At 43.6% G+C, this 25,655-nt stretch overlaps 1 protein-coding gene across 2 annotated transcripts in view; it reads left to right on the top strand.

The window, feature by feature from the left end:
- RTEL1 (regulator of telomere elongation helicase 1) overlaps positions 1-25,655 on the top strand; it is a 48,789-nt gene that overhangs the window by 7,294 nt on the left and 15,840 nt on the right. For both annotated transcript variants that reach the window (XM_086474569.1, XM_086474570.1), the window contains exons 9-26: positions 330-483; positions 822-860; positions 1,500-1,578; positions 2,257-2,354; positions 3,432-3,487; positions 7,092-7,166; positions 8,108-8,189; positions 12,235-12,367; positions 12,529-12,642; positions 14,963-15,003; positions 16,115-16,200; positions 16,993-17,070; positions 17,790-17,867; positions 19,027-19,170; positions 19,940-20,055; positions 20,844-20,967; positions 22,077-22,230; positions 23,801-23,955. In XM_086474569.1, the coding sequence (XP_086330695.1) occupies positions 330-483; positions 822-860; positions 1,500-1,578; positions 2,257-2,354; positions 3,432-3,487; positions 7,092-7,166; positions 8,108-8,189; positions 12,235-12,367; positions 12,529-12,642; positions 14,963-15,003; positions 16,115-16,200; positions 16,993-17,070; positions 17,790-17,867; positions 19,027-19,170; positions 19,940-20,055; positions 20,844-20,967; positions 22,077-22,230; positions 23,801-23,955 (1,806 nt within the window). The remainder of the gene's footprint in view (positions 1-329; positions 484-821; positions 861-1,499; positions 1,579-2,256; positions 2,355-3,431; positions 3,488-7,091; positions 7,167-8,107; positions 8,190-12,234; positions 12,368-12,528; positions 12,643-14,962; positions 15,004-16,114; positions 16,201-16,992; positions 17,071-17,789; positions 17,868-19,026; positions 19,171-19,939; positions 20,056-20,843; positions 20,968-22,076; positions 22,231-23,800; positions 23,956-25,655) is intronic.

The raw sequence follows: 25,655 nt of genomic DNA, 5'->3' as shown, positions 1-25,655 counted from the left end.
AAAGAATGTCAGGAAAAATCAATTAGCAGCAACACTGAGAACACAGAGGAGGTGACACCTATTAAAACCAAAAGGGATCTTAAGGATGATGGTGATTTGCTACTGGATGGGGATGGCAGAATGTTGATAACGCGGGAGAGACAAAATCTGTTCTCCATTTCAGAGAAAAAGGAGGCCTGGGAATAGTCAAAGTCTTCAGGTGTTTGTAAAATCTCTGGCCTGAGCTGGAGCTAGAAATGAAACCCAGCCTGGTCACCTGGGCTTTGTCACCTCTGAGGCAAATAGCGTGCTGGGCAGGCCGGGTAATGCTCCGTTCCTTGGCATTTTAGGAGAAGTTGTGTGAGGAGTCGTCTTCTTTTGACCTGACACCCTACGATTTGGCTTCGGCAATGGATGCTGTGAATGTCGTGCTGGAAGAACAAGCCAAAGTGGTTCAACAGAACGAAATCAATGCTGAATTCAATATGGAGCTGGCCAGTTCAGGTGTGTTGACAACCCCAAACAACTGTTTCATTGGGGTTATAGGGTGCCACTACAGAGAACTGGAAAATAACTTTTCCTAACCGTTTCTGGAAAATTTACTCTCATTAGTAGATAAATTATTGTTCATTAGTAATCGCTGCCAGACAAACATGAAAAGATTTGGCCAAACCAATGTGCCATGAGGGGCCATAAAAGAGAACAGCAAGTGGGGTACAGAAGATGTCTTTCCGTATACACATTTGTAGCCTTCATAGCTGTAGCTTCTGAAAAGGCATAAAGAAACCAGGAATGAAACAGGCATGAAACATCCTCTTTGAAATCTTTCCTTTCTTCAACAGGACTGAACATGGAACTTGAAGATATAGCAAAGATAAAGAGTAAGGTTATTTTTTTTGTGTTGTTGAAAATTGTTGAAACAGTTTCAAAAGGTCAACAAGTATAAATCTGGTTCATGTGGTGTTTCTATGGACATTGCTCATAACTGAGAAATTCAGGGAAGTTTAAGTTGTCTCTTTTTTCAGAGTTTTGTGGAATGTTTAGTTACAGTTTTTTCTGAGAAGAGAGATTTGGCAGATGAATGTGTCGCTTCCTTCTTTGCCGGAAGTTCCCATGTTTTATAATCTTTTCACTGTGCTGGAATGGTGTTAGTTGCATCATTCTGCTGTAGGAACATGATGTGACATAAAGCTAATAGCAAGAACTTGAGATGTCTCATGTTTGCAAAGCATTTTGAAGAACAGCCTCCCCTGTCTGTAGAGGAGAGTTCAACATTTATCTGCCAACTTAAACTTCATCTGAGAATTGAGGTCATAAAGTTCTTAAAGTTGAATACGAATATTTAGAGATGACATCTTTGGTTTTGATCATTTAGATTTGTTCACAGAATCAAGAAAATGGCTAGTTGCTGTCTTTGGTAACAGCCTTTGTAATAAAGTACATTGAAAAAGAGGCTTAGATGTGTCCCACAAGTGAGTTTCTGTGAACCCTCACTTCTTTCCCTCTTGGTTCTCTTAAAGAAATTCTTCTTCAGCTAGAAAGTGCTATCGATGCAGTGGAGCTGCCACCGAATGACAGTGGAGTCACCAAAGAGGGAAGGTAAATTTCTTCTCATTGGAATGTTTACATGTTAAAAGCACAGCAAATCCTAGACCCGTGGGAAGCTGCCTCAGCTGTTGGGCTTGGTAGCACTGTTCTGCTTCCTGGGAATAGTATTGCTTCAAGGTTTGGGGTTTCCTTAAATCCCCTTTCGTAGTAATTGCTGTTTCTGGTGGAACTCCCTTGTGAAGTGTTTCAAGCGTGGCAAACCCCGTGCCGTGTGTACGCCTGTCGGGTGTTCTGAACTGGAAGAAGTTCCTCACTGGGCTGCTTCCGATTTCGTGTCATGATTTAAACAGAGGTACTGGTGCTGCAGTGGTTTGCTTTGAGGTGCCTCAGAGCTCTCTAAGTCTATTGCTAAACTAATGCACTGTACGTGGTAAAAAAACCATGGAACTTGCGTACAAATCTGTTTCTAAATTGGCACGTTTGTTGTAGAGAAATCACGGAAAACGTGAAGGACGAGGTCAGTATGCTTTCTGTCGCATCTGTATCGGCTGCTGTCTTTACAACCAAATACTCATTTTTATTCCTGTATGTTTTTCTTTCTCATGGAGACAAGAACATGTTTTGCTACTGGGTAGTGAAACTGGTGTTGTTATAAAAGAGTAACAGTCCTGTGTCCCTGCGGTGATTTACAGTGTTTATCCATTTGTGCTTTCTCTTTGTAAATTGCAGCTACATCTTTGATCTGTTTGCAGAGGCCCAAATAACATTCCAGACCAAATCCTCCCTCTTGGAGTCGCTGGAGCAGATTTTACAATTTCTTTCAGGCCGTAAGTGTAAATGTGTTGGTTGTTTCACTTGGACTTTTCTCTGTCGTGGAAGTAACTGGAAGTTTGTATTGCTTGGGGAAAGGAGGAGAAAGGCTTCTTTGTTTAGATTTAAATTACAAAGCTTTTAAAAGCTAAAATCTGAGCTTGAGGACGTGTGTCTTTTTATTAAGACTTGCTGCAAGGTCCTCTGCTGGGAAACACGTTTTATGTCTGTCTGTGCACAGAACTAGCTTTGTGTCAGAACCTGAGCACGCACCAACATGTGTGTGCACGTGCATGTGTGTGCATAGAGGATTCTTGCACACACCACCTTTTTGTCTCCCAAACCAGAAGGATCGTGGGGTGGAGCTTGCTGACATTTTGCTGATGGCGCTTTTGGTGTCTTGAGTTCTCCCTGAATGTTGGGAATAACAGGAGCGTTTGTGTTTTCCTGATTTAGCACGCCTCTGTTCTTCTGTCTGTCAGCAGCTCGTTCTTAATTTGCCCTTCTGCAAAGAAAAAACATCTCCAGCTTCTACATGTGCTAAGAAAATGATTTTGGTAGTTCTTAGTAGCAGGCTCTTCAGTGAAAGCGTTGAGGAGAGGCTGTCAGTCCTGCATGTGCACCCCTTGAGAAGATCTCTGTCCACATCTGTCCTTCCCCCCCCCCAGCATTCTTCTGCTTTTAGGCTGTTGGCATCTGGCTTAACAGGTGTATCTTTACCGTTTCCATGGTCAAATCCTCCTCACTGCCGTGTTTCATATGTTCTTTCAACTGCTCCTCTGTTGTCACTGGTTTAAGCGTTCTGCAAGCTTGGAGGTGGCTGTGAAGGGCTGTTTATCGCTGCAGCACAGGTTGGTGTTGTCTCGCCGCGTAGCAGGGTAGTCAGACAGTTCTCTGTTCTTTTTTTTATCATGAGACCAAGGAATGCCAGTTCTACATTTCTCCTTGCAGCTTGAATAACGGTGAAAAAATTGAAATAATTTATTTGTTTAAGATAAAACTTTGACGTTGTTGTATTCAGAGTGTTGTACTGTTCAGATAAGGTGCAGATGTGTGTTTGTGTTGTAAAAGTAATCCTGCGTTGTTCTCTCTAGGTACTGGGATATTTGTCAATACCTCTGGCTTGCATAAGCTCTTGGATATCATCCAGGTACGTAATTAACGCTGCTTCTATATATGTCTGAAGGGTGGAAGAAAAGATTGGTTGAAAAAACGTGGGAAGACGTTGGTTCCATTTTATTTTTGATCATATGTGCCCTTGTGCGGTGATGGAAGTCTGTGGGTTTTGAGGAGAAAGCTGCTGTCTAATGGGTCTACGTTGATTTTCACCCAGGTTGTTCTCGTACAGTTTTGATGGCCCTTTTTGGAGATGCTCGATGTGAATTTGTCTGGTTTTAGCCTCCAGCAGGTGGAGCTGGGTTCTTGAGCGGTTTACTTGCTAGCAGCAATGTTTGGGAATGAGATCTCCTTATGAAAGAACAGGACAGGATAAAGGAAAAAAGTAAACAAAGGAGAATTTAACTGTTTGGGGTTTTAAAAATTTAATTATTAAATTGAGGGATCTGTAAAGTAAAAATCTTTAGTGCCACAGGAGCCGAGTATGACACTCGTGGGTATCCGTCCGGGGCTGTCAGTCCTCTCCCTGCTGTGCACTTACAAAGCACTGATTATGAAAAACCTGGGCCCCATAAAATTCAAAGGTACAGCGGGCCAGTGGCCTTCAATTAAATTTCTAGCTTCCCTCTGAAGGTCACCAAAGCTCTAATATTCTTGAGTGATACTTGAAAGAGGGTAATGTTTGGGCAGCTTCAAGTTCAAAGAAAACAGCATCTTAGCCGTAGTGTTAGGTGTTTGAAAATCTGCTGATGCTTGGGGTTAGGATCACTGCTTTCCCAGAGTTTGGTGATGTCAGAGCATCGTCTTGACCTGAGTTACTGGGTGTCAGGTTGAATTAGACCTTTTTCTGATGGTAAAGTAAGAGCTTCCCAAATAGTTGTGGGGGTTTTGGATCAAAAAGATATTTTTCTCCCCATCTGTATTTGCTGAGTGATAATAATAATGACATTGTAGTCCGTGTTAATAATTGTATTTCTGTCTTGGTTTAATTATTTGGGTTTTTAATTAAAAATTATTATTCAGCCACTGATGCAAGAAATTCCATGACGTTAAAGTCTGTTGTGGCTGGCAATGTTCAGTCTCTCTGTAGATCTCCTGGTTTTGTTCTATCACTGGTAGCTGCCTAACAGATTAGCTGCCAGGCTTTTTCAGAAATCCTTGACATCGTAGACAATTCCTCTGGAAAAATATTCTGCTTACAAGTGTAGCTTATGGTTATAGGAAGCACAGCAGTGTCAAAAAAGGTGATAAAATAACAAGAACACAGGCAGGAGGAAGGCAAAATCTATGTAAGAACAAAAATGAGGAAGAACACAGGAATTTATTTAGTCTGGAAAGTGAATGACTTCTGTGTCCAGCTCTGCATTTGGCAGCAGCCAATTAACTCTTCCTTCCTTCCTCGCTGTTCTTGCGTATTTCCAGGCCACTTGTTAGAAGATTTGTAATGAAATTCTTTTCTGCGTGGGTGTGGTACCGACTGCGTACTTCAGTTTTCCCTTTTTGCTGAAGGATTTGTAACGTTCCCACTTACCTTTCCCTTTACCTGAGATGATTATAGGTTTTAGTGTCCCTTTTAAGTAAACTAGGAGGGATTAGATCATCTGGATTTGAATGTAACTGTGCTCTCCAAGAGTCCTCTCCTGAGTCTTGGATTTTATTTATTTTGAATGACGCTGCTCAGGACTATTTTGTCACATGTACCAAAATCTCCTGGCAGCATTCAGGTTGTCTTCCTGCTGCTTGCTAGATCTTACAAAGAGGAAGTGTGAGTTGTTCAGTATTTTTGCTTTTCACCTAAGGATTTACTTACTGTTTTAGCTGGACTGTGAATCCTCTTCTTCTAGAATTGGAATTTAATAGAAAAGGATAATCTTTAGAATTTAACATTTTCCTTAGAAACATTGCTCGATGCTTGTAGGTGAATGGCCAGCTCCAGTTAACACAGTAATTCCTATAGATGATTAATTTTTGTTATTTAATAAGACTTTTTGTGTTTTCTTTGTGCAGTAGTAGTGTATGAAATCCTGTTGTGCCTGTTACGCTGGTGGAGACCAGCGTAGGCGTCCAAAAGGGCACCACAGAATAACACCCTGTGTAAAACGAACAATTAAGAGATGTATTCGCACTTTGCAGACTTGCATGGTAAGGACAAGTTATCTGGCTGTATTTTGAACAGCCCTGCTAGGTTCACCCCACTGAACGCGTCGAACGCACGGGTGTTGGTGAGGGGGGATTGGCAGGGGCGAGCACAGCGGTTTGTTTTTATAGCAGTGGCTCAGCAAAACCCACCTGTGTGCTCCGAGACAGCAGATCTGAGCACGCTGATCCCGAAATGAGTTGTACTGGGAGGCGAGTGTCGCTGCCCTCCGTGGGAAGGGCAAGCCCCGCTTTATTTAAATTAGCTTCCCAGGGTTTCAGCGCTGAGCGATGGGAAGATTCAGAAGCAGGAGCCAGGTCTCCTGATCCCCGCGGCCGGAGCCCGCAGCTCGGTGTGCGCCGCAGGACTGGGGCCAGCTGGCTGCGTGCGCCCAGCTCGCCTTGGAGAGACGAGGGGTCGCTGGAACTGGAAGAGCGGTCTTTCGCCGAAAGCCAAGCTCCCTTTGCTGCTGCTGAGGACACGCACGTGGGCAGCGACTGCAGGTCATCTGCCACGTGGCAGGTTCTTACCTTGAGGTGGTGTTAAGTAGGACTAGGTCACCCAGCCTCTTCGCTGGTTAAACGCAGGGCTTGCTTGTTACAGAGCCTTGTCTTCAAGGCTTAATTTATGACTAGCTTGGTTTTATTGATAATACCTTTTTTTTCCTCCTTTGAGAAGAACAATTACTAAAATCCTTTTCATGCACGCTATCTTTGGCTGTTTTCCAGAAGTTAGTATTTCCAGGAATTGTACTTTTTTTTGACTGGTGGAGAACATCTTTCGTATTGCAACTAGCTGATACTTTTATGAGCTTGGATAATTCCTTTTAAATGTCTGAAGAAATTTTGTTTATAAAAATTAAGAGAAGTTCTAAATATTTGAAAATCACAGCTGTTTTCATTGAAGCTGCACTGGAATGCTGTGTGTTTGAAAGAGCATCACCCTTAGTCATAAGGCATCACATACAGGAAAGGGGAAGAAGCAGAACTCTGTGCAGGAGCGTTGACAGAAGCCTTTAATTTAAGATGTGGACAGCTAGAAATGATGACAGCTTGATTTTTTTTTTTTTTTTTTTTTTTTTTCCTAAGCAGAGTATTATTAGGGTAGGGTATCAAGGCTGAAATTTTAAACTAAGGGAATTCAAGAGGTTCTTTTGCACTCGGTGGTGTCTCTGATCTCATGACCGTGTAGTGTGTTTATGTTTATCCACAGCCAGAAGTCATGAACAGTGTGATTAATAATAGTGTCGTTTATATAGTTTGAATGTATTTAGATACTCACTTGCATTTTTTGGAGCAATGAGAAAGCCATGTGTTTAGCAGGAATTGCCTGTAAAAAATGTATTTATTCAAGATTCCCTGCTGTTATTTACTGACAGGAGCAAGGCGATGATGTCAGGTGATCGCAGCAGTAACTTTTGTGGAGATGCTTCTCGGTGCAAAGGTGCATTAGGGATTTTGCAGTGTTCAAATCTTTGCATTTGTTTACATCTGTTTTCCAGACAGTGTTCAGCATCGATCCTCCAGAAGGCACAACAGGTTTCCTGCCACGTCAGTCGATATCCAAATACTACAAGGTGTGGGGTGCTTTGTGTTCAACGTTTGTCCTCGCTGGCATTTTTTGACTGTGCTTAGTGTATCCAAGACTCAGAATGTTGATATGTTGGTTCTTCCAGGAAAAAAAAAAAACCACAACCCACCCCACCCTGCCACCAGTAAAAAACCCAAACCACACACCAACCCACTGCCCTCCACCCCCCCCAAATCCCACCCAAAAAAAACCCCCAAAAACCAAATCAAAACAGAAATCCACCAAAGGAACTGTGGTTGGTTTCAGGTCCAAGGAAAAAGGGGAGTTACACAATAGTTTTTAAGGAAACTCTAAATTAAATGAGGGAAGTGCAGCAAATATGAATTATTGAGAACTTTGCTACGGTTGTTATGCCGGAATGGATGTGCTCTTCCAATAATGTGTTCTCTTGACTTTAGTTTAGCCTATGCCAAGCAAGCACGGTAAAGCCACTGAACCTCCCCCCCAAAGTCCTTAGAGTTTGGAATTTATGATGCTGTAATGAATTTTAGGAACAGATCTTTTTTTAGATAAAAGGTAACTTGCATATTAAGTTTAAAACTTGATACTATTTTTGTAGTCGAATGAAGCAAGTCTTTCTAATGCAGTATTTTTTTTTTTTCTAGTCTGCATGTTTTATTCTGTTGGACAATACCCAAATAGTTGGGTTCTTTCCTCAGGGCAACCCATGAAAAGCTGCTCCCGTAAACTGACTCAAAACAGCTGGTTAGATGGTGATACACTTCTTTGTTCCTTGTAGATACGTTATGAAAGACTCTAAATAGAAGAGGCAGAAAGACAGGCAGGAAATAACACGACCGGACTAACGCTATAAAAGTGACACTAATTACGTTCACTACCCTTCATAGGGGCTAGCTTTTTTGAGAGCTGAGGTGCAAGTTCATTTCTGTAGCCTTCTCTAGAAATGCTTCTGATCTTTTCCATCAGGTACATATTCATCTGGATAACGGTAATAATAAGAAGAAACAAAGGACAGATCTCTGGAATTCATCATCTGCCAAAAAACGAGGTACAGGACTTTGGTCTTGGGGAGGCTCGTGCAAAAGCTGGATTGAAAACTACTCGACTGCTGTTTTCGGATTCAAATGAGAGAAAACGATTGAAGCCATCCCAGCGTGCGTGGTTTCAGTTGTGGACAGGGAGTCCTCTGCAAATTTTGCAATGTCATTGTAGGACTTTTGAGTGAAACACCACCTGTGTTATCTGGAAGGTTAAGAATGGTTCTGAGGAATAAAGGGCTGAAGAGTATACCTCAGTGAGGGCCCGCTCCAGATCTGTCTCTATGCAAAAAATTTTTTAAACCCAAAGGGCGTAGCAGTCTTCCTCACAGAGCTGGAAAGTCTTATGTGCGTGATTAGTCTGCCTTGTTGCCATGGTCGAAGTTAAAACCATCAGCAGATGTGGGATTGGGAAAGATTGGGTTTTTTTGCTCCCCTTGCTAGCAGAGAACCGGCGGGTGGTTTGGTGGTAGGGCTTTTTGGTCATTTTCTGTGAGATGAAGAGACTCAGAGAGTTGGTGTTGCCCCAGAGCTCCCTTTCTCTGGAACAGGGTAGGTTTTTGAGTCTTTGGGACTTAAAGTTAGGAAAATTCTAGGATTGCTTGAGGGTGTCCCTGTGCAGTTTTATGTTTCCAAGTACAGCTCCATTGTGGATTGGATGAGTCAAGGAGGTGCTTTTCACTTTTGTAGATACTGTCAAAGGGGAGGCAAGTTAAGCAATCTCAACCTAAAACATTCTTGTGCCAGTGCTGCTTTGTGCACTGCTGGAGTTCTAGTGCAATTATTCCAGTGGAAAAAAGCCATCCTTATGGAATGGTTGCTTGTATCGGTGTAGAGAAGATCTTCAGACCAGCCTAAGAATGCGAAACCCTCCTTCAGGATTGATGTTGAGGTTTATGAGATGTTCTATTATCCTATCAGCTCTGTTTCTCTGTATGACTGTCTTGTATGAAACACAAAATTGGTGTTGCTAAGGCTGTAACTACCTCTTACAAGAAGGAGATTCATGTATAGATATGATACTGAAAACGTGTGCCAAGAGTACTGTAAGAGTGAATTCCATGAAAGTTCTTAATCTCTGTTGAAATGACTCATGTGTACTGGAGGAGGTATAATTGCTTGGGTCATTGGGAAGCTCTGCAGTGAGGGTTCATGTGATGTGCCAGGGCAGTAAGCTTAGCCAGAGAATGCCATGCCAGCTCACAGCCTCGGGGCACTGTTACCTTCTCGGAGTTACCACCTTTTTTTGAGCAACTTGTGAAGTTCTTCAGGACACGTCGCTTCTTGATAGTTTCAGCTTCAACTATACTTTTCAGTCCTCCTTGTTCCATTGAGATTTCTCTCTCTCTCCTTGTCTCTCTTCTCCCACCTATTTTGTCCCTTATGCTTTGGTATCTGAAACTACCTTGATATAACCATGCTTCAAACCAGCATATTTAGAATAAAAGAAGCTTGGCTTCTGAATCAAAGGCTCCTATAAAGCAGCACCAAGCTTGGCTTTGTTGAACTTCAACATTCCTTCTTTCTGATATTTTTATTTATTTTGAATAAATACAATTAGGTGGAAAATAAAACATTTTCTGATTAGAGAAGACAGATGCAGATCCCTTTACCTAAGCCTTCTTAATAAAATACTCTCCAAGGATCTTTGCAAATACCTTGCCTTACCACTATGTACTTAATTACTCGGTTAAATCCTCTGGAGAATGCAAGTTATTTGTTTCACACAAGTCCTCTCCTTAAGGACAAAAGTCACATTTTTCGAAGAACAGGTTTCCATGAATTTAGTGGGTTTGCCACATAACGTCCCCTTAAATGTTTCCACAAAGTGAGTTCTGTTTTGTTTATGAACAGAAGCATGGTGTTTGGCAATCTGCAAATACTGTTTTCCTGAGATATTGCTCAATTGGAGTTTGAAGTTCCAGGAATAATTCTAAGTAGATTTTGTTAAATGTGTGTGCAGGAAAAGACTAACAGAAACACTTCAGATTTATTGCATAATTTGGAGGATTTGTGTACAAAAACAATACAAAGGAGTCACAGAATTCTTCTGTGATTCAGTAGACCCATACTGATATATTTGCTTTTCAAATAAATCCAGTGTTTGCAAGTACCTGTGCAAGAGACCAGCAATTTGTTGAGACTCACACTATGTGCAAACCTAGCAGAGGCCAGGCAAGACTCAGCAAGTCTCCAGTTTCCTGTAGTGGGGTAGCAGATTGAAAACAGCTATTCTTAAAAGGTGTGTGTTATTTCTATACAAAGGATTTTGTGGGAATTGTTTGCTCCAGCATAATTCTCTACAAACTAATTGTAAACTGTGAGGAGAAGTGGCAGAGCCTGGGATGGCTGATGAGGGGACTGCCCTGGCTGTCCCTTCTGTGCACAGATGCCACATACGATATAAACTGATGCAGTTTTATGTTAAGATAAAGTGCTCTCACTCTTGGTTTGCTCTAAATCACCATGTGGTAAACTATTAGCAAACCATTTCTGCGTGGATTAGCTGTCCTTGTACCAGGAATGGAAAAAGCTGCTGCGGAGAGCTGCTTCGTGTAACATCCAACAGTTCCTGCTGGTGAATGGGACCTTTCAAACGGATTTAATATTGTTAAGCTGACAGACGTCATTGCAGGACACCAGGCTGAAAAGGTACTACAATTCCAGCTTCTCCAGGAGCTGGACAGCTGGTGCCTGGCAGTCGTCCCACAGGGTTACGGGGAAGCGTGTTTCAAACTGAGCATCGGGGAGGCCGATGTCAGGGGTCAGTGGTCTTTTCTAGGCCATCCCGTGTCAGCACCGTTTGCTTTGACACCAGCATTTCTTGGGCTGCTGACTTTGCTCTTGTTGTAGATACTTATGGCCTGTCCATATGCAGCTCCCGACTGTCACTTGCACCAGTTCTGAGTGTGAATGAGAGAGGTGCAGAATTTGCTAACTTTTGGAATGTGAGCTTTCTAGAGTCGGGACATCATCTGGATGGATTTGCCTAAAATAACAGAAGGATAAAACTTTAGCTTAAGATAAATGTTCTTGTAATTCTAAGCGGTGACTCACTAGGCACATATTGTTGGGGATTTCCTGAAGCTCTCAGCTGCTTTTTGGAAATACTGTCTTTGAATGAAGCCTGTACATTTAAGACATGGATGTGATAGGTGGATGCTAGATTTTTAACTTTTTTTTTGTTTTTTTTTACTGAAACTAATCATGCAGACCAAAATCAGAATCGCAAACAACAGCTAACGTTTTATTGGGCTTGTTCTTGACACGGGTGATGGTTTCATTCCCTCGTTCCTTTGACTGTCTCTGAAAAGCTCATGCTAAGTTTTCAGCAAGACCAGCAGTGGTACAACTATAACCTGAGCAATGAAAGAAAGGATTAGTGTGATTTATCCATTTTTCTTTATATCCTTTCTGTTGATAATTTATAGTATGCCAGACTTCCAGTGTCACGCCATTGTGTATCCACAGCCCACAAAAGACTTGAGCAGAAGCTGAAAGGTTTGGCAGCTGGGGAAAAGGGAAAGTGTAGGTGAAAGGTTTATAGCTGTTGGAAATTCCTGATGGATAAGGGGTTTTTCTCTTTTCAAGCAAGAGCAGGGGTGGAGATATTTATTTCTTTATTTTTTTTTTTAGTAACTTCCGTTGTTTCTCATTCATCCCAGTATTCTGCAGTCCTCCTACTGTGCTTCCCCTTCCAGTTGTCCTTGACACTAAGGAGTGAATCAGTAGATGGAGGGCTGAGCAGTTTTGTCTGCTCCATCTGCCTGTTACTTGCCAACAAAAAGACTTGATGTTCTGTCTTTTCTATAACCATCTTTTGATTAAAAGTATGATCTGCTTAAGGTGTGAGGGAGCAATGACCTCTTAAACTATATTGTGAATGGGCACGGTTATTAAATCGGGGAAGGACCAAAGCTGAACGCACCAATTTCAGCTTCAGGTGCTGGCCATTTCACTCCGAGAAGTTCAGATGCGATGTGCTATGTGCCAGTCATATTCTAATTTTTCCACTTACAAACTTGCTTCTTAGTGTTTTCTCTTTATTTGATACAGGAAAGACCTTAAGCTATTGGTGTTTCAGCCCTGGATACAGCATGCACGAGCTTGTTCGACAGGGAGTCAGGACAATTATCCTCACTAGTGGGACTCTCTCTCCCCTCTCGTCATTTACGATGGAAATGCAGATGTAAGTGCCTACATGTGGGAACAGTGCAGCGTTACTGAAAATGCACAATCTGCTCTTATGATTTTGGGTGTTCTCTTGGGATTTTTGAGTGTTCTGGCCTGGTAGCCAGCAGGGAATCATATCACGAGCATGACTGGGATCTTACTTTTGTGTTTCTTTAGCCCTTTTCCTGTTTGCTTGGAGAATCCTCATGTTATTGATAAGCACCAGCTCTGGGTTGGGATCATTCCTAAGGGACCTGATGGAGCTGTGCTTACTTCTACCTATGAAAGAAGGTAATGAACTTCCATGTGGAATTCTGCTTTGAAGTCTTGGGTTCTGACATTTTGGGTTCTGCTTACAGGAGGGTGCTAGTGAAACAAGTGGTCTCTGTAGTTCTTGGATAAACACTTTGCTGAACAACACCCTTTAGCCACTACTGTTGAAAATTTAGAGCTGGAGGGCTGGAAGGAATCGGCTGTCAGGGCACGGAGTGTGCCAGTAGTCCTTAAGGCCCTGACCAGCCTCAGCAGGGACCTCCACCCACACCCATTGCTCAGGAACTCCACTTGAGGTCCGCCATAGGCCTTCAGTCACTGCCCAGGCTGTAGGACCATCTGTCTCCAGCTCCACCGTAACCCCACCATGGACCCTGTCGATCAGACCCTGACCTCCTGATTGACTTCCCGGTTTGCCCTTGGGCCTGCCTGTCTATGGACCTGCCATCCCTGGACATTCCTGACTGTCACTGGCCCTGCTCCTGGTTTGCTGACTTGCATTCCTGGCTTGACCCTGGCCCTTCCTCATCACTGTGACTTTGCCTGATGAGCCGGACTTGTGATTGAGCCGAGCTACTGCATCCGAGTCTCTCCTGCTTGCCTTGCTCTGTTAGCGTGGGTCTGGGCCCTGGCTGGCGAGACCCCTGCCCTGCGTGCCATCGCGTCGTGCTCAGGTACCACCTCCCTGGCCCTTACAGAGCAGTCCACTCGCGGGTGTGGAGCCCCATACTGAATTTCTTTGCTGAAGGCTTAATGGATTTGAAACCTGACTGGCCTTTGCAACAGCTCTTTTTATGTTTAAAGCTTGTCACCATGACCAGCCTCTCTTTTACCTCTCTGTTGCCTTCTTAAGGAAAAATATATTTGTCAAGTTTTTCGTCACTGTTTTTCTTGCTTTCCTCTGGTCTTTCATCATTTTCTCCGTGTCTGCTCCTCAGAGTAGTCGATGCTTCTGCCGCCGCGTCTGCTGCCAGCGGAATATACTGCCAGCGAGGAAGGGCAGAACTTGATTTCATTGCGTGCTGACTTCTGTTGGGCAACACGTCTGGCATCTCTGCGTGTAGTTTTGAAAGGCAGTTTCATGCTTTGGTGCACATGGCAGAAGGTTCTGTGCTTGCCAGCTCCCTGAAGTTCCTCAAGAGTGGCATCGCGTTGGTGCTAGCACTGTGTTCAGGGATGTAATAATCCTTCTGTGGTATTTGGAAATGAGGATCAGTTCTTCATGTGTGATACACGTGGTCCTCCATTTAACTCCCTTCCTGTAGTACTCACATTTTTATGGATTGACACGTTCCTAGATCTATTTCAGTGTCAACGTTCTAGGCAAACCTCTGGCTGAGAATTATTATTTAGCCTGCTGCGGGCCTGACTTCCTCGGTTTTAGCAATATGAAAAAATAAATAGATCTTGAAGAGCTTGTACTGAAGAAAAGAGAGAGGAAAAAAAGGGCACAATGCCAGATGTTCCACAGAGCTGGAAGGGGACTTGGCAATTGTAATCGATTTTTACAGAGAAGTCTGGAAAACCCTCTCGGACTGTATTTTTCATTTTCAGAAACTTAGTGTGGCATTTCAGTGTATCTTGTTGAAGATACTGTCTTTCAAAGGAGGGGATCCCCAACCCTTTTTCTGAAGGAAGGGAATTCACAGTGTTTTGACAACGTCTGCGTGATAATATCGATATTTGTAGGTCTTAAAAATAAATATGTTCAGGTTTTTTTTCCCTGCATATGTACGTTTCCTGGGAAAACAGTATGCAAAGCTACGGGACACTAAAAAGACAGGAACATGAAGGCATGAGAGGGCAGGTGACTTTTCAGTCAGGGCTGGAAGAAACCTAAATACTGCTCACTGTAGAGCAGTACTTTTTCAGTCAAAGCAAAAGGGATTTACTTGGCTTATGCCACAAGTAAATAATAACCATAGTAACCAAATGCACCCTTTCTGCCCTGCAGCCTCGCCACACCTATTTCATCGATAATTATTTTAAATAGTTGTAACATTAGTCAGGCTCAGCAGCAGCTGCAGACTTTTCTGGCAAAACCTTCCCCCTTAAATTGTTAGTATTAATCATAAAACTCGTATGGCTGCTCCTTTCCATGTGTTAGGTTTTGGTAATGTTGAAGCTTAGATCATCTTCAGTGCTAACAATAAAGAATATTTAATAGCAATAGTAATGTGTAGTCAAGGTATTACTAATTCTGTGTCCTTGGTGTGGGTGCTTGCCACAGGAGGGAGAGCAGCTGGGAGTACGGATATGCTGGTTTGGGTGAGGAAGATTAAGTATGAAAACCGGAGAAGGAAATACGATGATGTTACTTGTTTTTTCTTCTCTGTAGGTTTTCAGAGGATTATTTATCTTCTCTGGGGAAAACAATTGGTAAGTGAAGTGTGTGGATATCGGAAATGGGTTGTTACACAGAATTTTTAGGAATGTCCTAGAAGGAGCAACACTGAAGAAGACATAAGACCGAGAACGGTGAGGGATTGCACTGTGTACCTGAAGGCCTCTGGTTTTGTGTGCTTTGGTTTGCTCAGGCAGCTGGCCGCTGGCATTGCATACAGTGGGGAGTTTGAGTCTTCAGTTTAGTATTTCCAAGTTAAGAGTTTGCTTTTATTGTCAGGTGTTTGTTTGGGTCAAAAACGTAGTTCCTGAACAGGGTCAGAAAGTGGCGCGAACTGGAAAATCTGAGAGGCTGCAGCCACGTGTCATTTGCAGAGCGGTTAAGGATCACAAGGAGCCAATGCAGTGTCTTGTAATATTTTTAAAGGCACTGTGTCGAGCCTGCCTTGAGTCAGCATTTATTGTTTTGGTAATGCTCCACAGATATAATAGAACTACAGAATTGTAGCACGTAAGGACAGGATAAAAGAAGAGCATTTGTGTGGCTGGGCTGAGATATGATTGAAAGGAATTTGTTAGATCTAGAAATGTTTGAAGGAAATGGAGGAGAGTGCTCTGAGGTGTTCAGCTTGGCCTAAAAGGTGAAATTAAGAAAATGGTTTCACACAATACCAGATTAATGTTTGTGGGTTGGTTGGTTGGGGTTTTTTCAGTAAAGTGTGTACTGTTCAACTGGAAAAGTGTGTACTATTTGACTAGAAAACTCAAAAGCCACCTTGTGGTTGCTCTGAATGTTCAGACTGCAGTGGACAGAGTGGAGAAAAGGATTAAAAACAGATCCTGCTGTCACAAGGGAAAACATGGCAGATGATGTTGTATCTCTTTCATCTGTAGTGTTCAGTGTAGCTCGTAATACCTTTCATCCTGTTAAGACCGCGCTTTAGAAGGCTAGTTAGGCATCTGTGCCTTGTCATCAAGGTATAAACTTTACTTGAAAACTGAAACAACTTCTAAACGCTAACATTCGTGTCAAGAAAGTAGAAGAGAGTTTGGAAGGAGCCCATGGCGCTGTTTTCCCTCTGCAGTCTGTGCACTCCCTCCCAGGATGAACATGCCCTCAGCTGTACACTTGCCTGTCTCCTTGCAGGTAACCTTGTGCGAGTCGTGCCACATGGACTGTTGGTGTTCTTCCCATCGTATCCCGTCATGGATAAGAGCCTGGAATACTGGAGGGTATGTTAGTTGCTCTGCCTTTATTAGGTGGTTGGGTCACACAGGTCAGACAGTCTGTAGTTCTGCTACCTAACCATGGTCGTGAAAAATTCTTTATTAATAAGTAAATTATGAAATCTGGAAAGTAAAAACCCAGATTAGGCTTCTTTTATTTTGATTACAATACACTGAAACGCAGTGTTGTAGAAACCAAAGCCAAAAGAATCTTAATACATTATCTCATCTGATCTGATCTCAGAGTTCCTTTAAGTTCACGGCACTTCTCTTTGTTAAACCTCCAAATTATAGTTGGCCTAAGTGTTTCAGCTCCTGGGGGGGAAAAAATCCCAATATGAGCATTTTATTTTTAATTTGTAACGGTTGCAACTGTAACTCTTGTAACTGCTGCGCTGGTGACATGAGTGTCCCTGGTGAGACTTGGTGGAACAGTTCTGCTTTAAAGGGGGGTGCTGGGACAGTGGGTCCCACTACGGAGGGCGTCTCCAGCGGGTGGATGTCGGGAACTTGCCAGTCGGAAGGAAGAGAAACGAACCTCTCGTCCGCATAATGCCCGAGTTGCACCAACCGCTGTTAGCGGGGTTAGGATTGCGTGGTTCTGCTTCCCCCTTCCTCCGTTTGGCCAGAGGGGAACAGGCTGTGTTGGGGAAGCCTGTGGTGACCCCTCAAAAGCCTGTGGTGACCCCTCAAAAGCCTGTGGTGACCCCTCCTGAGCATTTCCTTTCTGGCGGGCACTTCTGGTCTGTGCTTACTTTCACGTGCCCGTTTCTGACACGTCCATGATCTGTTCAACAGGAACATGATTTTGCTAAAAGAATAGAAGAAGTGAAGCCGATGTTTGTGGAACCCCGGAGCAAAGGGAGCTTTGCAGAGGTTGGCTATTTGCGTTGCATACCTGTAACGTCTTCAGAAACTGTTTTAATGTTTAAACACCTTCTCTAAGCTGTGTGTAAAAGGTGTGAAACGCCCGAATTTTATCCTAGGATAAAACTAAAACTCTCTGAGAGCTTCTTGAAAGTGTAGTTCTTCTGTGTCCTTTATGCTTTTGGCCAGTTGTGCAGGGCACAGTCTTCGTTTGAGTGGCTGACATCCGTACATACTGAGTAACCGAGATGGTGGAAAGCTGTCCCTTCAGCAATCACCATCTTTGAACGTTCTGTGGGATGTTTCCTCCCAGCTTGTTGTGCTTTGGGCGTTAAGGAATTGTGCAGTGTCATCTTGTTTATTTATAGCCGCTCTGTTTGCTTCGGAGAGTAAATAATATCCTTGAGTTGCTTTCCTGGTTTGCCTGTTTTGCTCGAGGATCTGCAGAAACACAGGACAGTCCCTGTTCTACCCTCTCATCAGAAGTGTCTGACATTAATCTTTTATGCTTACCCAGATGTATTCTAGATTTCACAGTAACATCAGGATTTTGCGAAGCAAATGGTTTCTCACGTTTGCAATTAGTAAAAGTAAGGAAAATTTATACTAAGCCAAAGGAATTGCACTTCAGCTCTTGCTGTGCAAGTCGAATCTGGGTGGTACGGCTTTCTACTTGTGCCTTTGCAAAGGGCAATTCCTGCTCTTGCTTAAACTAGTTTGTCTTTTAGGTAATGGATGCCTACTATGATAAAGTTGTCTGTCCTAAGTCCAACGGAGCTGCTTTTTTGGCAGTGTGTCGGGGGAAGGTAACGTAACCGTTGTCAAACTCTAAAACTCGCTCTCTTCTCAGCCGTCACTTCAAGGTTCCCTCCCAGGTGGTTGCTCAGCCTATACGTTGGCAATAGGTTCTAGCAAGGTTTTTGTGTTCTCTCTTCCCTGAAGGAAACCCAGAAACCCAGTCCTTTTTGTGAAGAGCAGATTCTGTCCCAGTTGCTGGAGTTCTTTTGGTAGCTGTGTCTAGCCCTGGGGTGTCTTTAGAAGTTCACTGGGATTTTCTTTCCTGTTTGGGGGGTGAAGGGCAGGCTTGTTCTGGTTGTTTGTTTTCTTTTTGTCTAAGGTTGGTCTTCTCAGGCTTTTAGTAGCCCGAGGGGTTTCCTTTGTGCCCGCGGTGAAATGTCCATAGGCACAGCTCTGTGATCACCAGCTCCAGAGGGATTGCAGCGCACGCTGCGGCCGCTCTTGGTGGCGGGGCTGGCTTAAGCTGAGTCGAGTTGGTCATCCCACCCCTCCGTCCATCCCTGACGTTACACTCCATCACAGCTCCCCGTGCGGTGTGGTCAATGAGACTGGGGAGAACTGGTTCAGCTGCAAACCCAGCCAGTTTCCCACACCCACCCTCAAATTATTTTTCAGTCTGTTCAACCCGCCGGTTTTGCACAAAGCGATTTGCCAGCACAGCATGGGACGTGAGCGTGTACCGGGGGCGGGAGTGACAAATGCTTGAGGGCTGCAAGCAGCGCAGCTGGTGAATGTGACACTGGTTCTGAGCAGATTTCTGGTAGCTTTCCGTTATTGCTTTGAAATGATTGTCTTCATTATTGATGTCAGAGAAGGTTTGCTGCGTTCTTACCGCGTCTTGTTAACGATTCGGGGTGTGGAAGTTTTAAACAGAGGTGTTGACTGGCATTTAAGTTGTCTTCTGAATACGGCTGTTCTGCTCATCCAGGAATAAGACATACACACGAATGGTGGTGGCTGATGTAGGCTTTGTCCAGGGCCGCCTAAAGGGAAAACCTACGTTTTAAAGTCCTGGTAATAGAAGCAAAAACTCTAGTTGAAACTATTCATAAGCTACACTTGGCTGGGGATTTAATTTAATGGAGAAAAAAAAAGGCCAATAACTGCTGAATTGCTCTGAAATGTCACTTCAAATCCTCTTGATAATGGAAAACACTGTCTCTTCAGGCCAGCGAAGGCTTGGACTTCGCAGACATAAATGGACGGGGAGTCATCATTACTGGGCTTCCGTTTCCTCCTCGTATGGAGCCCAGAGTCGTTTTAAAGATGCAGTTCCTGGATGAAATGCGAAGAAGTGGTGCGGGTGCACAGGTAATACTGGGCAACCTTTCGCTGTTTGCAGGTTCACATCATTGTTTCTCCTTCTTGTCTCTCTGGATTTTGGCTTTTGTTATCCTCCCAGCCTCATGGCACCATGAATTTCAAAAAATCAAAACCGCCTCGGGAATTTGTCACAAATACAGCCACCTTTTTTTAATAATGGTAAGGGCTCCAAATTCTGTCTCCAGTGGCACGGTCTCAATCAAAGGATGGTGTAATTAAAGTTTCAGTCAAAATCTTTGTATGCATGTTATCCATCTGTCTTTCTGAGGGAATTAATTTCATCCAGAGAGGGGGTGGGCAGGAAGAATTGCCTGTGCTGGCTCACTTGGGGATTTGTGTTTTGGTGGTTTGTGGGGTGGTGTCTATGTCTGTGGGTTTGGGCTTTTTGGCTTGCTTTGGGTTTGGCTTTCTGTTGCTTCAGGCCTGAGGATGAAAGGCATTGTAAGTGTAGTTTATTGTCCTGCAGGACAGCTATTGGGTCTTAAATAATATCCTGAGTCTGTTGTACTACCAAGGCCGGCAGTGCACCCTGTACTAAGCAGCCCCTCGAGGTGGATGTTGTGGCTTGAGTTGTCTGTGCGCCATCAGCCAGGTGTGATAGTTGAGTCAACCTGTGCTTGGTTTTCCCAGAATTTTAGGGATTTGTCAGTAGATCTTGTTAGGTACTTTTTTTAGTTTCTCTAGAAAGAAACAGTGACTGTACAGAGAATCATTTTACCTGGTAAATAATGTTACTTCTTCCTCCCACCTCTTGCAGTATTTATCTGGGCGTGAGTGGTACAGTCAGCAAGCTTCCCGGGCTGTTAATCAGGCTATCGGCAGGGTCATCAGACATCGCCAAGACTATGGTGCTATCTTCCTCTGTGACCACAGGTGAAACCTTGGCTCTAGAACATGAACGTGCATCAACACCTTTATGTCCCAACATGGGTATTTATATTTTATATAAAATTGTGCTGGTGTTAGCGTTTGGAGAAGGCTACAGTTCGTAATTACTTATTTGATGTAGCAGGTTATATAAATATTGTACTAGTTTCAGAAAGTAAGTAGACTGTTATCTTCAAAATATACTGTCTTGGAACTGCAGAACAAGAGGTTAATGGTATTAATGCAAAAAAAGCCAATTTGTTGAATTCACGTTTGTAACGCTGCTGGAAATTCTGTGGTGATAACTTAGGGGTTTTGCATTTTCTCCATCTCCCGTTTGAGAAGGCAGTCACCAGCGCTGCAGTTTTTTGAGAGAAGGAGGATGAAAACGAGGGAAGATGATATGCTGAAACAATATAGTCTGTATAAATATAATAATATACTACATTAATGTTAATTAGTGTAACATGTATGTAATAGGGAACAAGAGTTGAATTGATAGCCTTCAATGCTGAGGCTTGACAGGGGACAGCGAGCCCAGCACTGTTCAGCACTGCTGATCCTGTTGCAAGGTTTCATGGATGAAGGACAGGAACTGGCTGATTGTGTGGTGCACAGTGGCAGAGCCCTTTTCCCCTGAGAGAAGACGTCACCCCGTGATATTCACGGCACTATTTCCATCTTTTGTTGTCTTGCTGCTCCTCCCTTGGCCTTTGGGACCCTGGTCTGGTGTTTGTTTTAATTCCTTCAGGCCAACCTGGCAAATCATTCCCTCCTTTCCCAATCCTACGCAGGTTCACCACTGGCGATGTGAGAGGCAAGCTGCCTTCGTGGGTCCGCCCGTACGTGAATGTTTATGACAACTTTGGGCACGCAGTCCGAAGTGTCTCCCTCTTCTTCCGTGTTGCTCAAGAAATTGTAAGTGTCTTAAAAGTTTCTTTGGGTTGTTTTTTTGGTTTTATTGATAGTGTTGGAAACTGGGAACACCAAACCAGGTGAGAGATGTGACAGAGTCATTTGTTTTGTCACTCCCGAACATCGGAAGTTTTACAGAAAAGGGAGGTATGCCTCATCTTTCCCCAAGAGTGAGCTGGGACAGGATGTGTAGTCATGCTGGGCAGCTCATTAGGTTAGATCACAAAAATAACTTCCTTTTCTGGTTCCTCCTAAATAAACACAGCTTTCATGGGATGGGATGCAAATACTGGAACTGATGTTAGCGTCAAAACCCTTTCTACCTCACCCTCAGGGAGAGGGCATATGGGTGGAAGATTCGGTCAAACCCTTGAATTTAAATCGAAGCAGACTGGTATAAAGAGTGAGACAAACCCATCAGTTATTATTAGAGTTCATCACTGGGTCATCTTTACTAATAGGACTTCTCTCTTAGCATTTGGAAGCTCTTTTTCTCAGGAATAGTTCCTTGATTTAAAAGGTAGTAGTGTAAAAAGACTTTCTAATTGACTGGAGAAAGTCATAGCAAGAAATGGGCTGGAAGCCTGAATGGGGAATTCTTTGTCCCCAAAATGGAGATTAAGATTAAAGTAAACACGATTTCACAGACAGACTTCGACGTCTTCCTGGAAGGTGCTTTAGCCAAATACAAGTTGTTCAAAATAAGAAGCTACAGATGGAAGATCCTGAATGACTTGATGATCTTTCCTGATCGTGAATGCAAGATTCATGGTAAATCCGAGCCACGACCCGATGTGCTTTGCCAGCAGGAGCAGTGTTGCAGGGACAGCGTTAGGAAGCAGTTGTTCTTTGTCAGGGTTGTGACCATTTTTCTGTTGCGCAGTTCACTTAGTGCTAAGCCAGCTTACTACACTTCATCTGTCTGCGTCACTTCCGAGTGATTTGATCCTTTTTTCATGCACATAAACCCAGAATACGTAGCAGTCTTGCTGTCAGGGGTTATTTGAGGAAAAGGAGATGTCTTTGGGTTGTTGCTGAGATTTTTGGTTGCAAGGGAAGCGGAGTGAGAGAGTAGCTTTTGCCTACTGTAACGTTTTGTCAACTGCTTGCAGATGCCCCCACCCCTGCCACAACGCCCTTCTGGCTCTGCTGGTTCCCTAAGTGAAAGTGATGCGGCGCCATCTACTTCATCTGAGCAGATCCCCTCTCTGAAAAAAGCCAAAAACTTGGATGACCACGTTCCCAGTTTGAAGAGGAAAAGAAAAGGTAGGTTTGGGTCCTCACAGGTACACTTTTTTGACTTAAGCTGAACCAAAAAAGGAGAAGCAAGAGACTAGAAACTGGAATGGGAGAGAAAGCAAGGAGAGCTCAAAGACTGAAGGAAAGGTCTGATCAGAAGCGACATAGCTCGGTGTTGGAAAATGGGAGAACCACTTGCAATGACAGAGCAGAGGTGGATGGGGCCTGGAAAAAGTGTCCTGCAGAACAGGAGGACTTTGGTAGAATATCATAGATAGTTTAAAAAATAGGAACTGACTAGCACTGACTTTCGTATGTCCTTCCATCCTCTTGTATAAATGACTCTTACACAGTAATCTGACTAAGAAAACCGAAAGAGGGCATTGACCTTGGAACAAAATAGTATTTTACAATTTGTGGTTACTAAAGGATAAAGTGTTTCTCATGTCAGATATTCTTTTGGAACGTTCCACTCCCAGGTTGCTTGCTGGCTTGGGACAGACCGATGAAGTTGTGTTAAAACTCTGATTCCCAAACAGTTATGGCTGAGCATGAGGGTAATGTCTCATTACATCTAAGCCAGTGTGACGGCAGGTGGTTGTTGGAAGGGGTTACCTTGGCCACCACTTTTTTCTCCCTGCATTTCCAACCATGCACATGTGCTCCTGCCCTTGATTTGAATCCATCTGTTGTGCAACTGCAGATGAGCTTTCTGAACCAGTTCACCTTTCAGCCACGTGGCTGGTAGATCCATCTCGCAGGGTGGGCTGGAACGGAAGGTGAAGGGAAGAAGCTGCGTTGTGCCTCTTGATTTTCAGTTGCGGTGCATTAGCTGTAACGTCAGATTTGCAGCTGTGATCATAGTTTTGGCTAAAGAGCGCCTTGTACTGACTTTTTAAGTTGTAGCGTAATATTCTTGTATTCTTCTCAAAATAGTGACTTTTCTTAGTAACTGACTGTTGAAGTAGTTTCACAAGATAGTGGAAATCTATTTTGAAGAGGATGCCTTTTAGAACTAGTGAACTGACACTAATTTAACGCTACCTACAGCTCTAAATTCTTTTATTTAAAACCAAGTATACCTGGATGCTGATTAGTGAGAATGCATATTCTTGGGACCTGAGGGTAACTGTGTCTTAGAGATATTGATACTGTGAAAATTGTAGGCTTTAAAAAAACTTACTCTGTTTAAAAACAATACATCATATTTCATGCCAGAATCTCTTAAAAACAGGAACTCAGTTTTTGGGAAACCCCTAAAGCTAAAGTAGTTAAACACAGACAACTGTTGCAGTAAGACTTTTTTTCCATTGATCCTAAGCCATTTTGAGGTTAAATATGACCATCACTTCAGGAAAAGTTTGTGAGAAGCCCACCAGGTTGTGGTAACAAATGCTTGAGCAATTTTGGGAGTGATTAACCAAGGCAGTCTTCTTACTAAGTTGTATAATGCAGTTGTGCAAGATCTGGAAGATTAAATAAACCCACTCATGTTTGTGGATTGCTATGTAAGATTTTGAGGTATTACTAAGTCAAAGAAAATGCAAGAGATAATGTGGACTGTTAACTTGTCATCTGTGTTATGCTGTGATGCCAGTAAATGGAGAGGGAGCGTCCAGCCTGTGCATGGAATATGAACAAGAGCTCGCCTCACCTAGAAGACAATGTGTTGGGCTCTTGGATGCGTTGGAGCGCAATGAGAAGAGCAATGAAGATGCAGAGGAGGAAAGCGACATGTCAGGAGAGGAAAAGGTAATGGCAGTGGTGTAGCAAAACACTTGCTTATAAGTAAAAATTGTAGGCTCTGCAGCAATAAGAGTTTGGCCTTGATTTAAGAGTACCAGTTCAACCCTCGCTCAAGAAAAACTCACTATAGTCGGCAAGGGTAACTGCAAGTTCTCATAATTAACCTTAATCAAAGGCTTTCCTTGCCACGTTCAACTAGATGACCAACAGGTTCATACTTGCACTGGGCTCCGTAGCTGCTGACCACGTGAGTCCCTGGAAGTTAACCATGCCCTCTGGAGAGCAAAGAGCTCTCAAAGAGGTTGGTGGATACATGGATCCTCCTGGGTGGAATCGGTGTCGATGCTTGGTACGTGACCAGATATTGAATTAAAAAAGGGTTTATGAATTAGAAATTGCACTTTCAGATGAAAATCTACCTTTGACTTGCCTCTGAGAGCGAATATTGCGGACATGCAGAATATTTTACCCGAATCAAACATCCACTAGTGCATGAAGATCAACAAAGCTGCTTCTGTGCTGTTCATTTTCTTTCCTCTTGGGTCGGTATTTTTAATACATCAGTGATTAGACCGTGGCATTCTTGCTTTCCCAAAAATCCCTGTTTGCAGTTGCTGGTGGGGTGGCTCCCTTACGTGGCCACCGTCACCAGGAGCACTTGGCTGCTGGCTTGCAGGCTCGGTTTGGCTGTTGACTCGCGTGTGGACTCCAGCACTGCCTGTTGCAACATACCTGAGCGGTTGGCTTGGGGGGAAGAACGCCTGAGGGAAGGTGTGGAGGTGTAAGGAGAATCTGGGGAATATTTAAGGAGGCCTAAGGGAGATGTGTACAGAGCAGAGGGAGTGTACAAACTTGGAGAAGTGAACAAGGGGGGTAAAGAACATTGAAGTGCAGCTGATTGAGAAATTGGCTCCATCACCCGTGGGCCGCCACGGCATAGACAGCAGAACTTATTCTTCGGAACGCCTGGCGCATCTCTAGGGACTCAGTAACTCGGCTGCAGAATCTTGTGAAAACAGCTGTGCTGCCTTTGGCAGCGTGCAGCGCTTCCTTGAGGCAGAGAAACTGGTGGTCCCAATGGCTGGGCGGTCGGTCAGCTCCTGTCCGCTTTCTGTAGTTGGCATGACTCATCTGTGGCTTGCAGGGAGCTGTGAGGTCGGCCTGTGCTGCCGCTAAACTGGTGACCTCTGGCACCAGAGATCTGGGGAGCGTAGTCCTGAGACATGTGGCCTCTCTGAGGGAGCCAGCTTTCACCCGGAGTCTGGTATTGAGCTGATTTTGGGTTTGGACTGGTAACGGGGTCATTGTGCTTTCAGATCTTTCTTCACCATCCATCATAGCATCTGTGTCACGATTTTTTCTTGTGTCAGGGTTATACTGTACCCTTGTTCCCTAAATAATGGAGATTTAGCTGCTGTCATTCTGAAACAATTTGCTTGCAAAAGAAGAAAAGATGCCTTTTCATCTCAAAAAATCAAACTACAAGAAATTGTCTCTCAATCCATTTAAAGACTGATTTGACAGCTCCCTTTGATCGGTTTTCCTTGTGACATACGCCTTATGGAAACTTGTCTTTCAGAAGCCTTATTTCTTCTGGATCATGCTACTCAAGGTGGCACCTTGACATAGTCCAGGAGGAAGAAGATGATTTTGATTGTTTTTCTGACTGACTGCGTGTATCATAAATGTTTGACTTGCTGCTTGTA

The sequence above is a fragment of the Leptosomus discolor genome, chromosome 17 (genome assembly GCF_034619465.1).
Source record: "Leptosomus discolor isolate bLepDis1 chromosome 17, bLepDis1.hap2, whole genome shotgun sequence".
Classification (NCBI taxonomy): Eukaryota; Metazoa; Chordata; class Aves; order Leptosomiformes; family Leptosomidae; genus Leptosomus; species Leptosomus discolor.
This window is presented reverse-complemented; position numbering and strand designations above follow the sequence as displayed.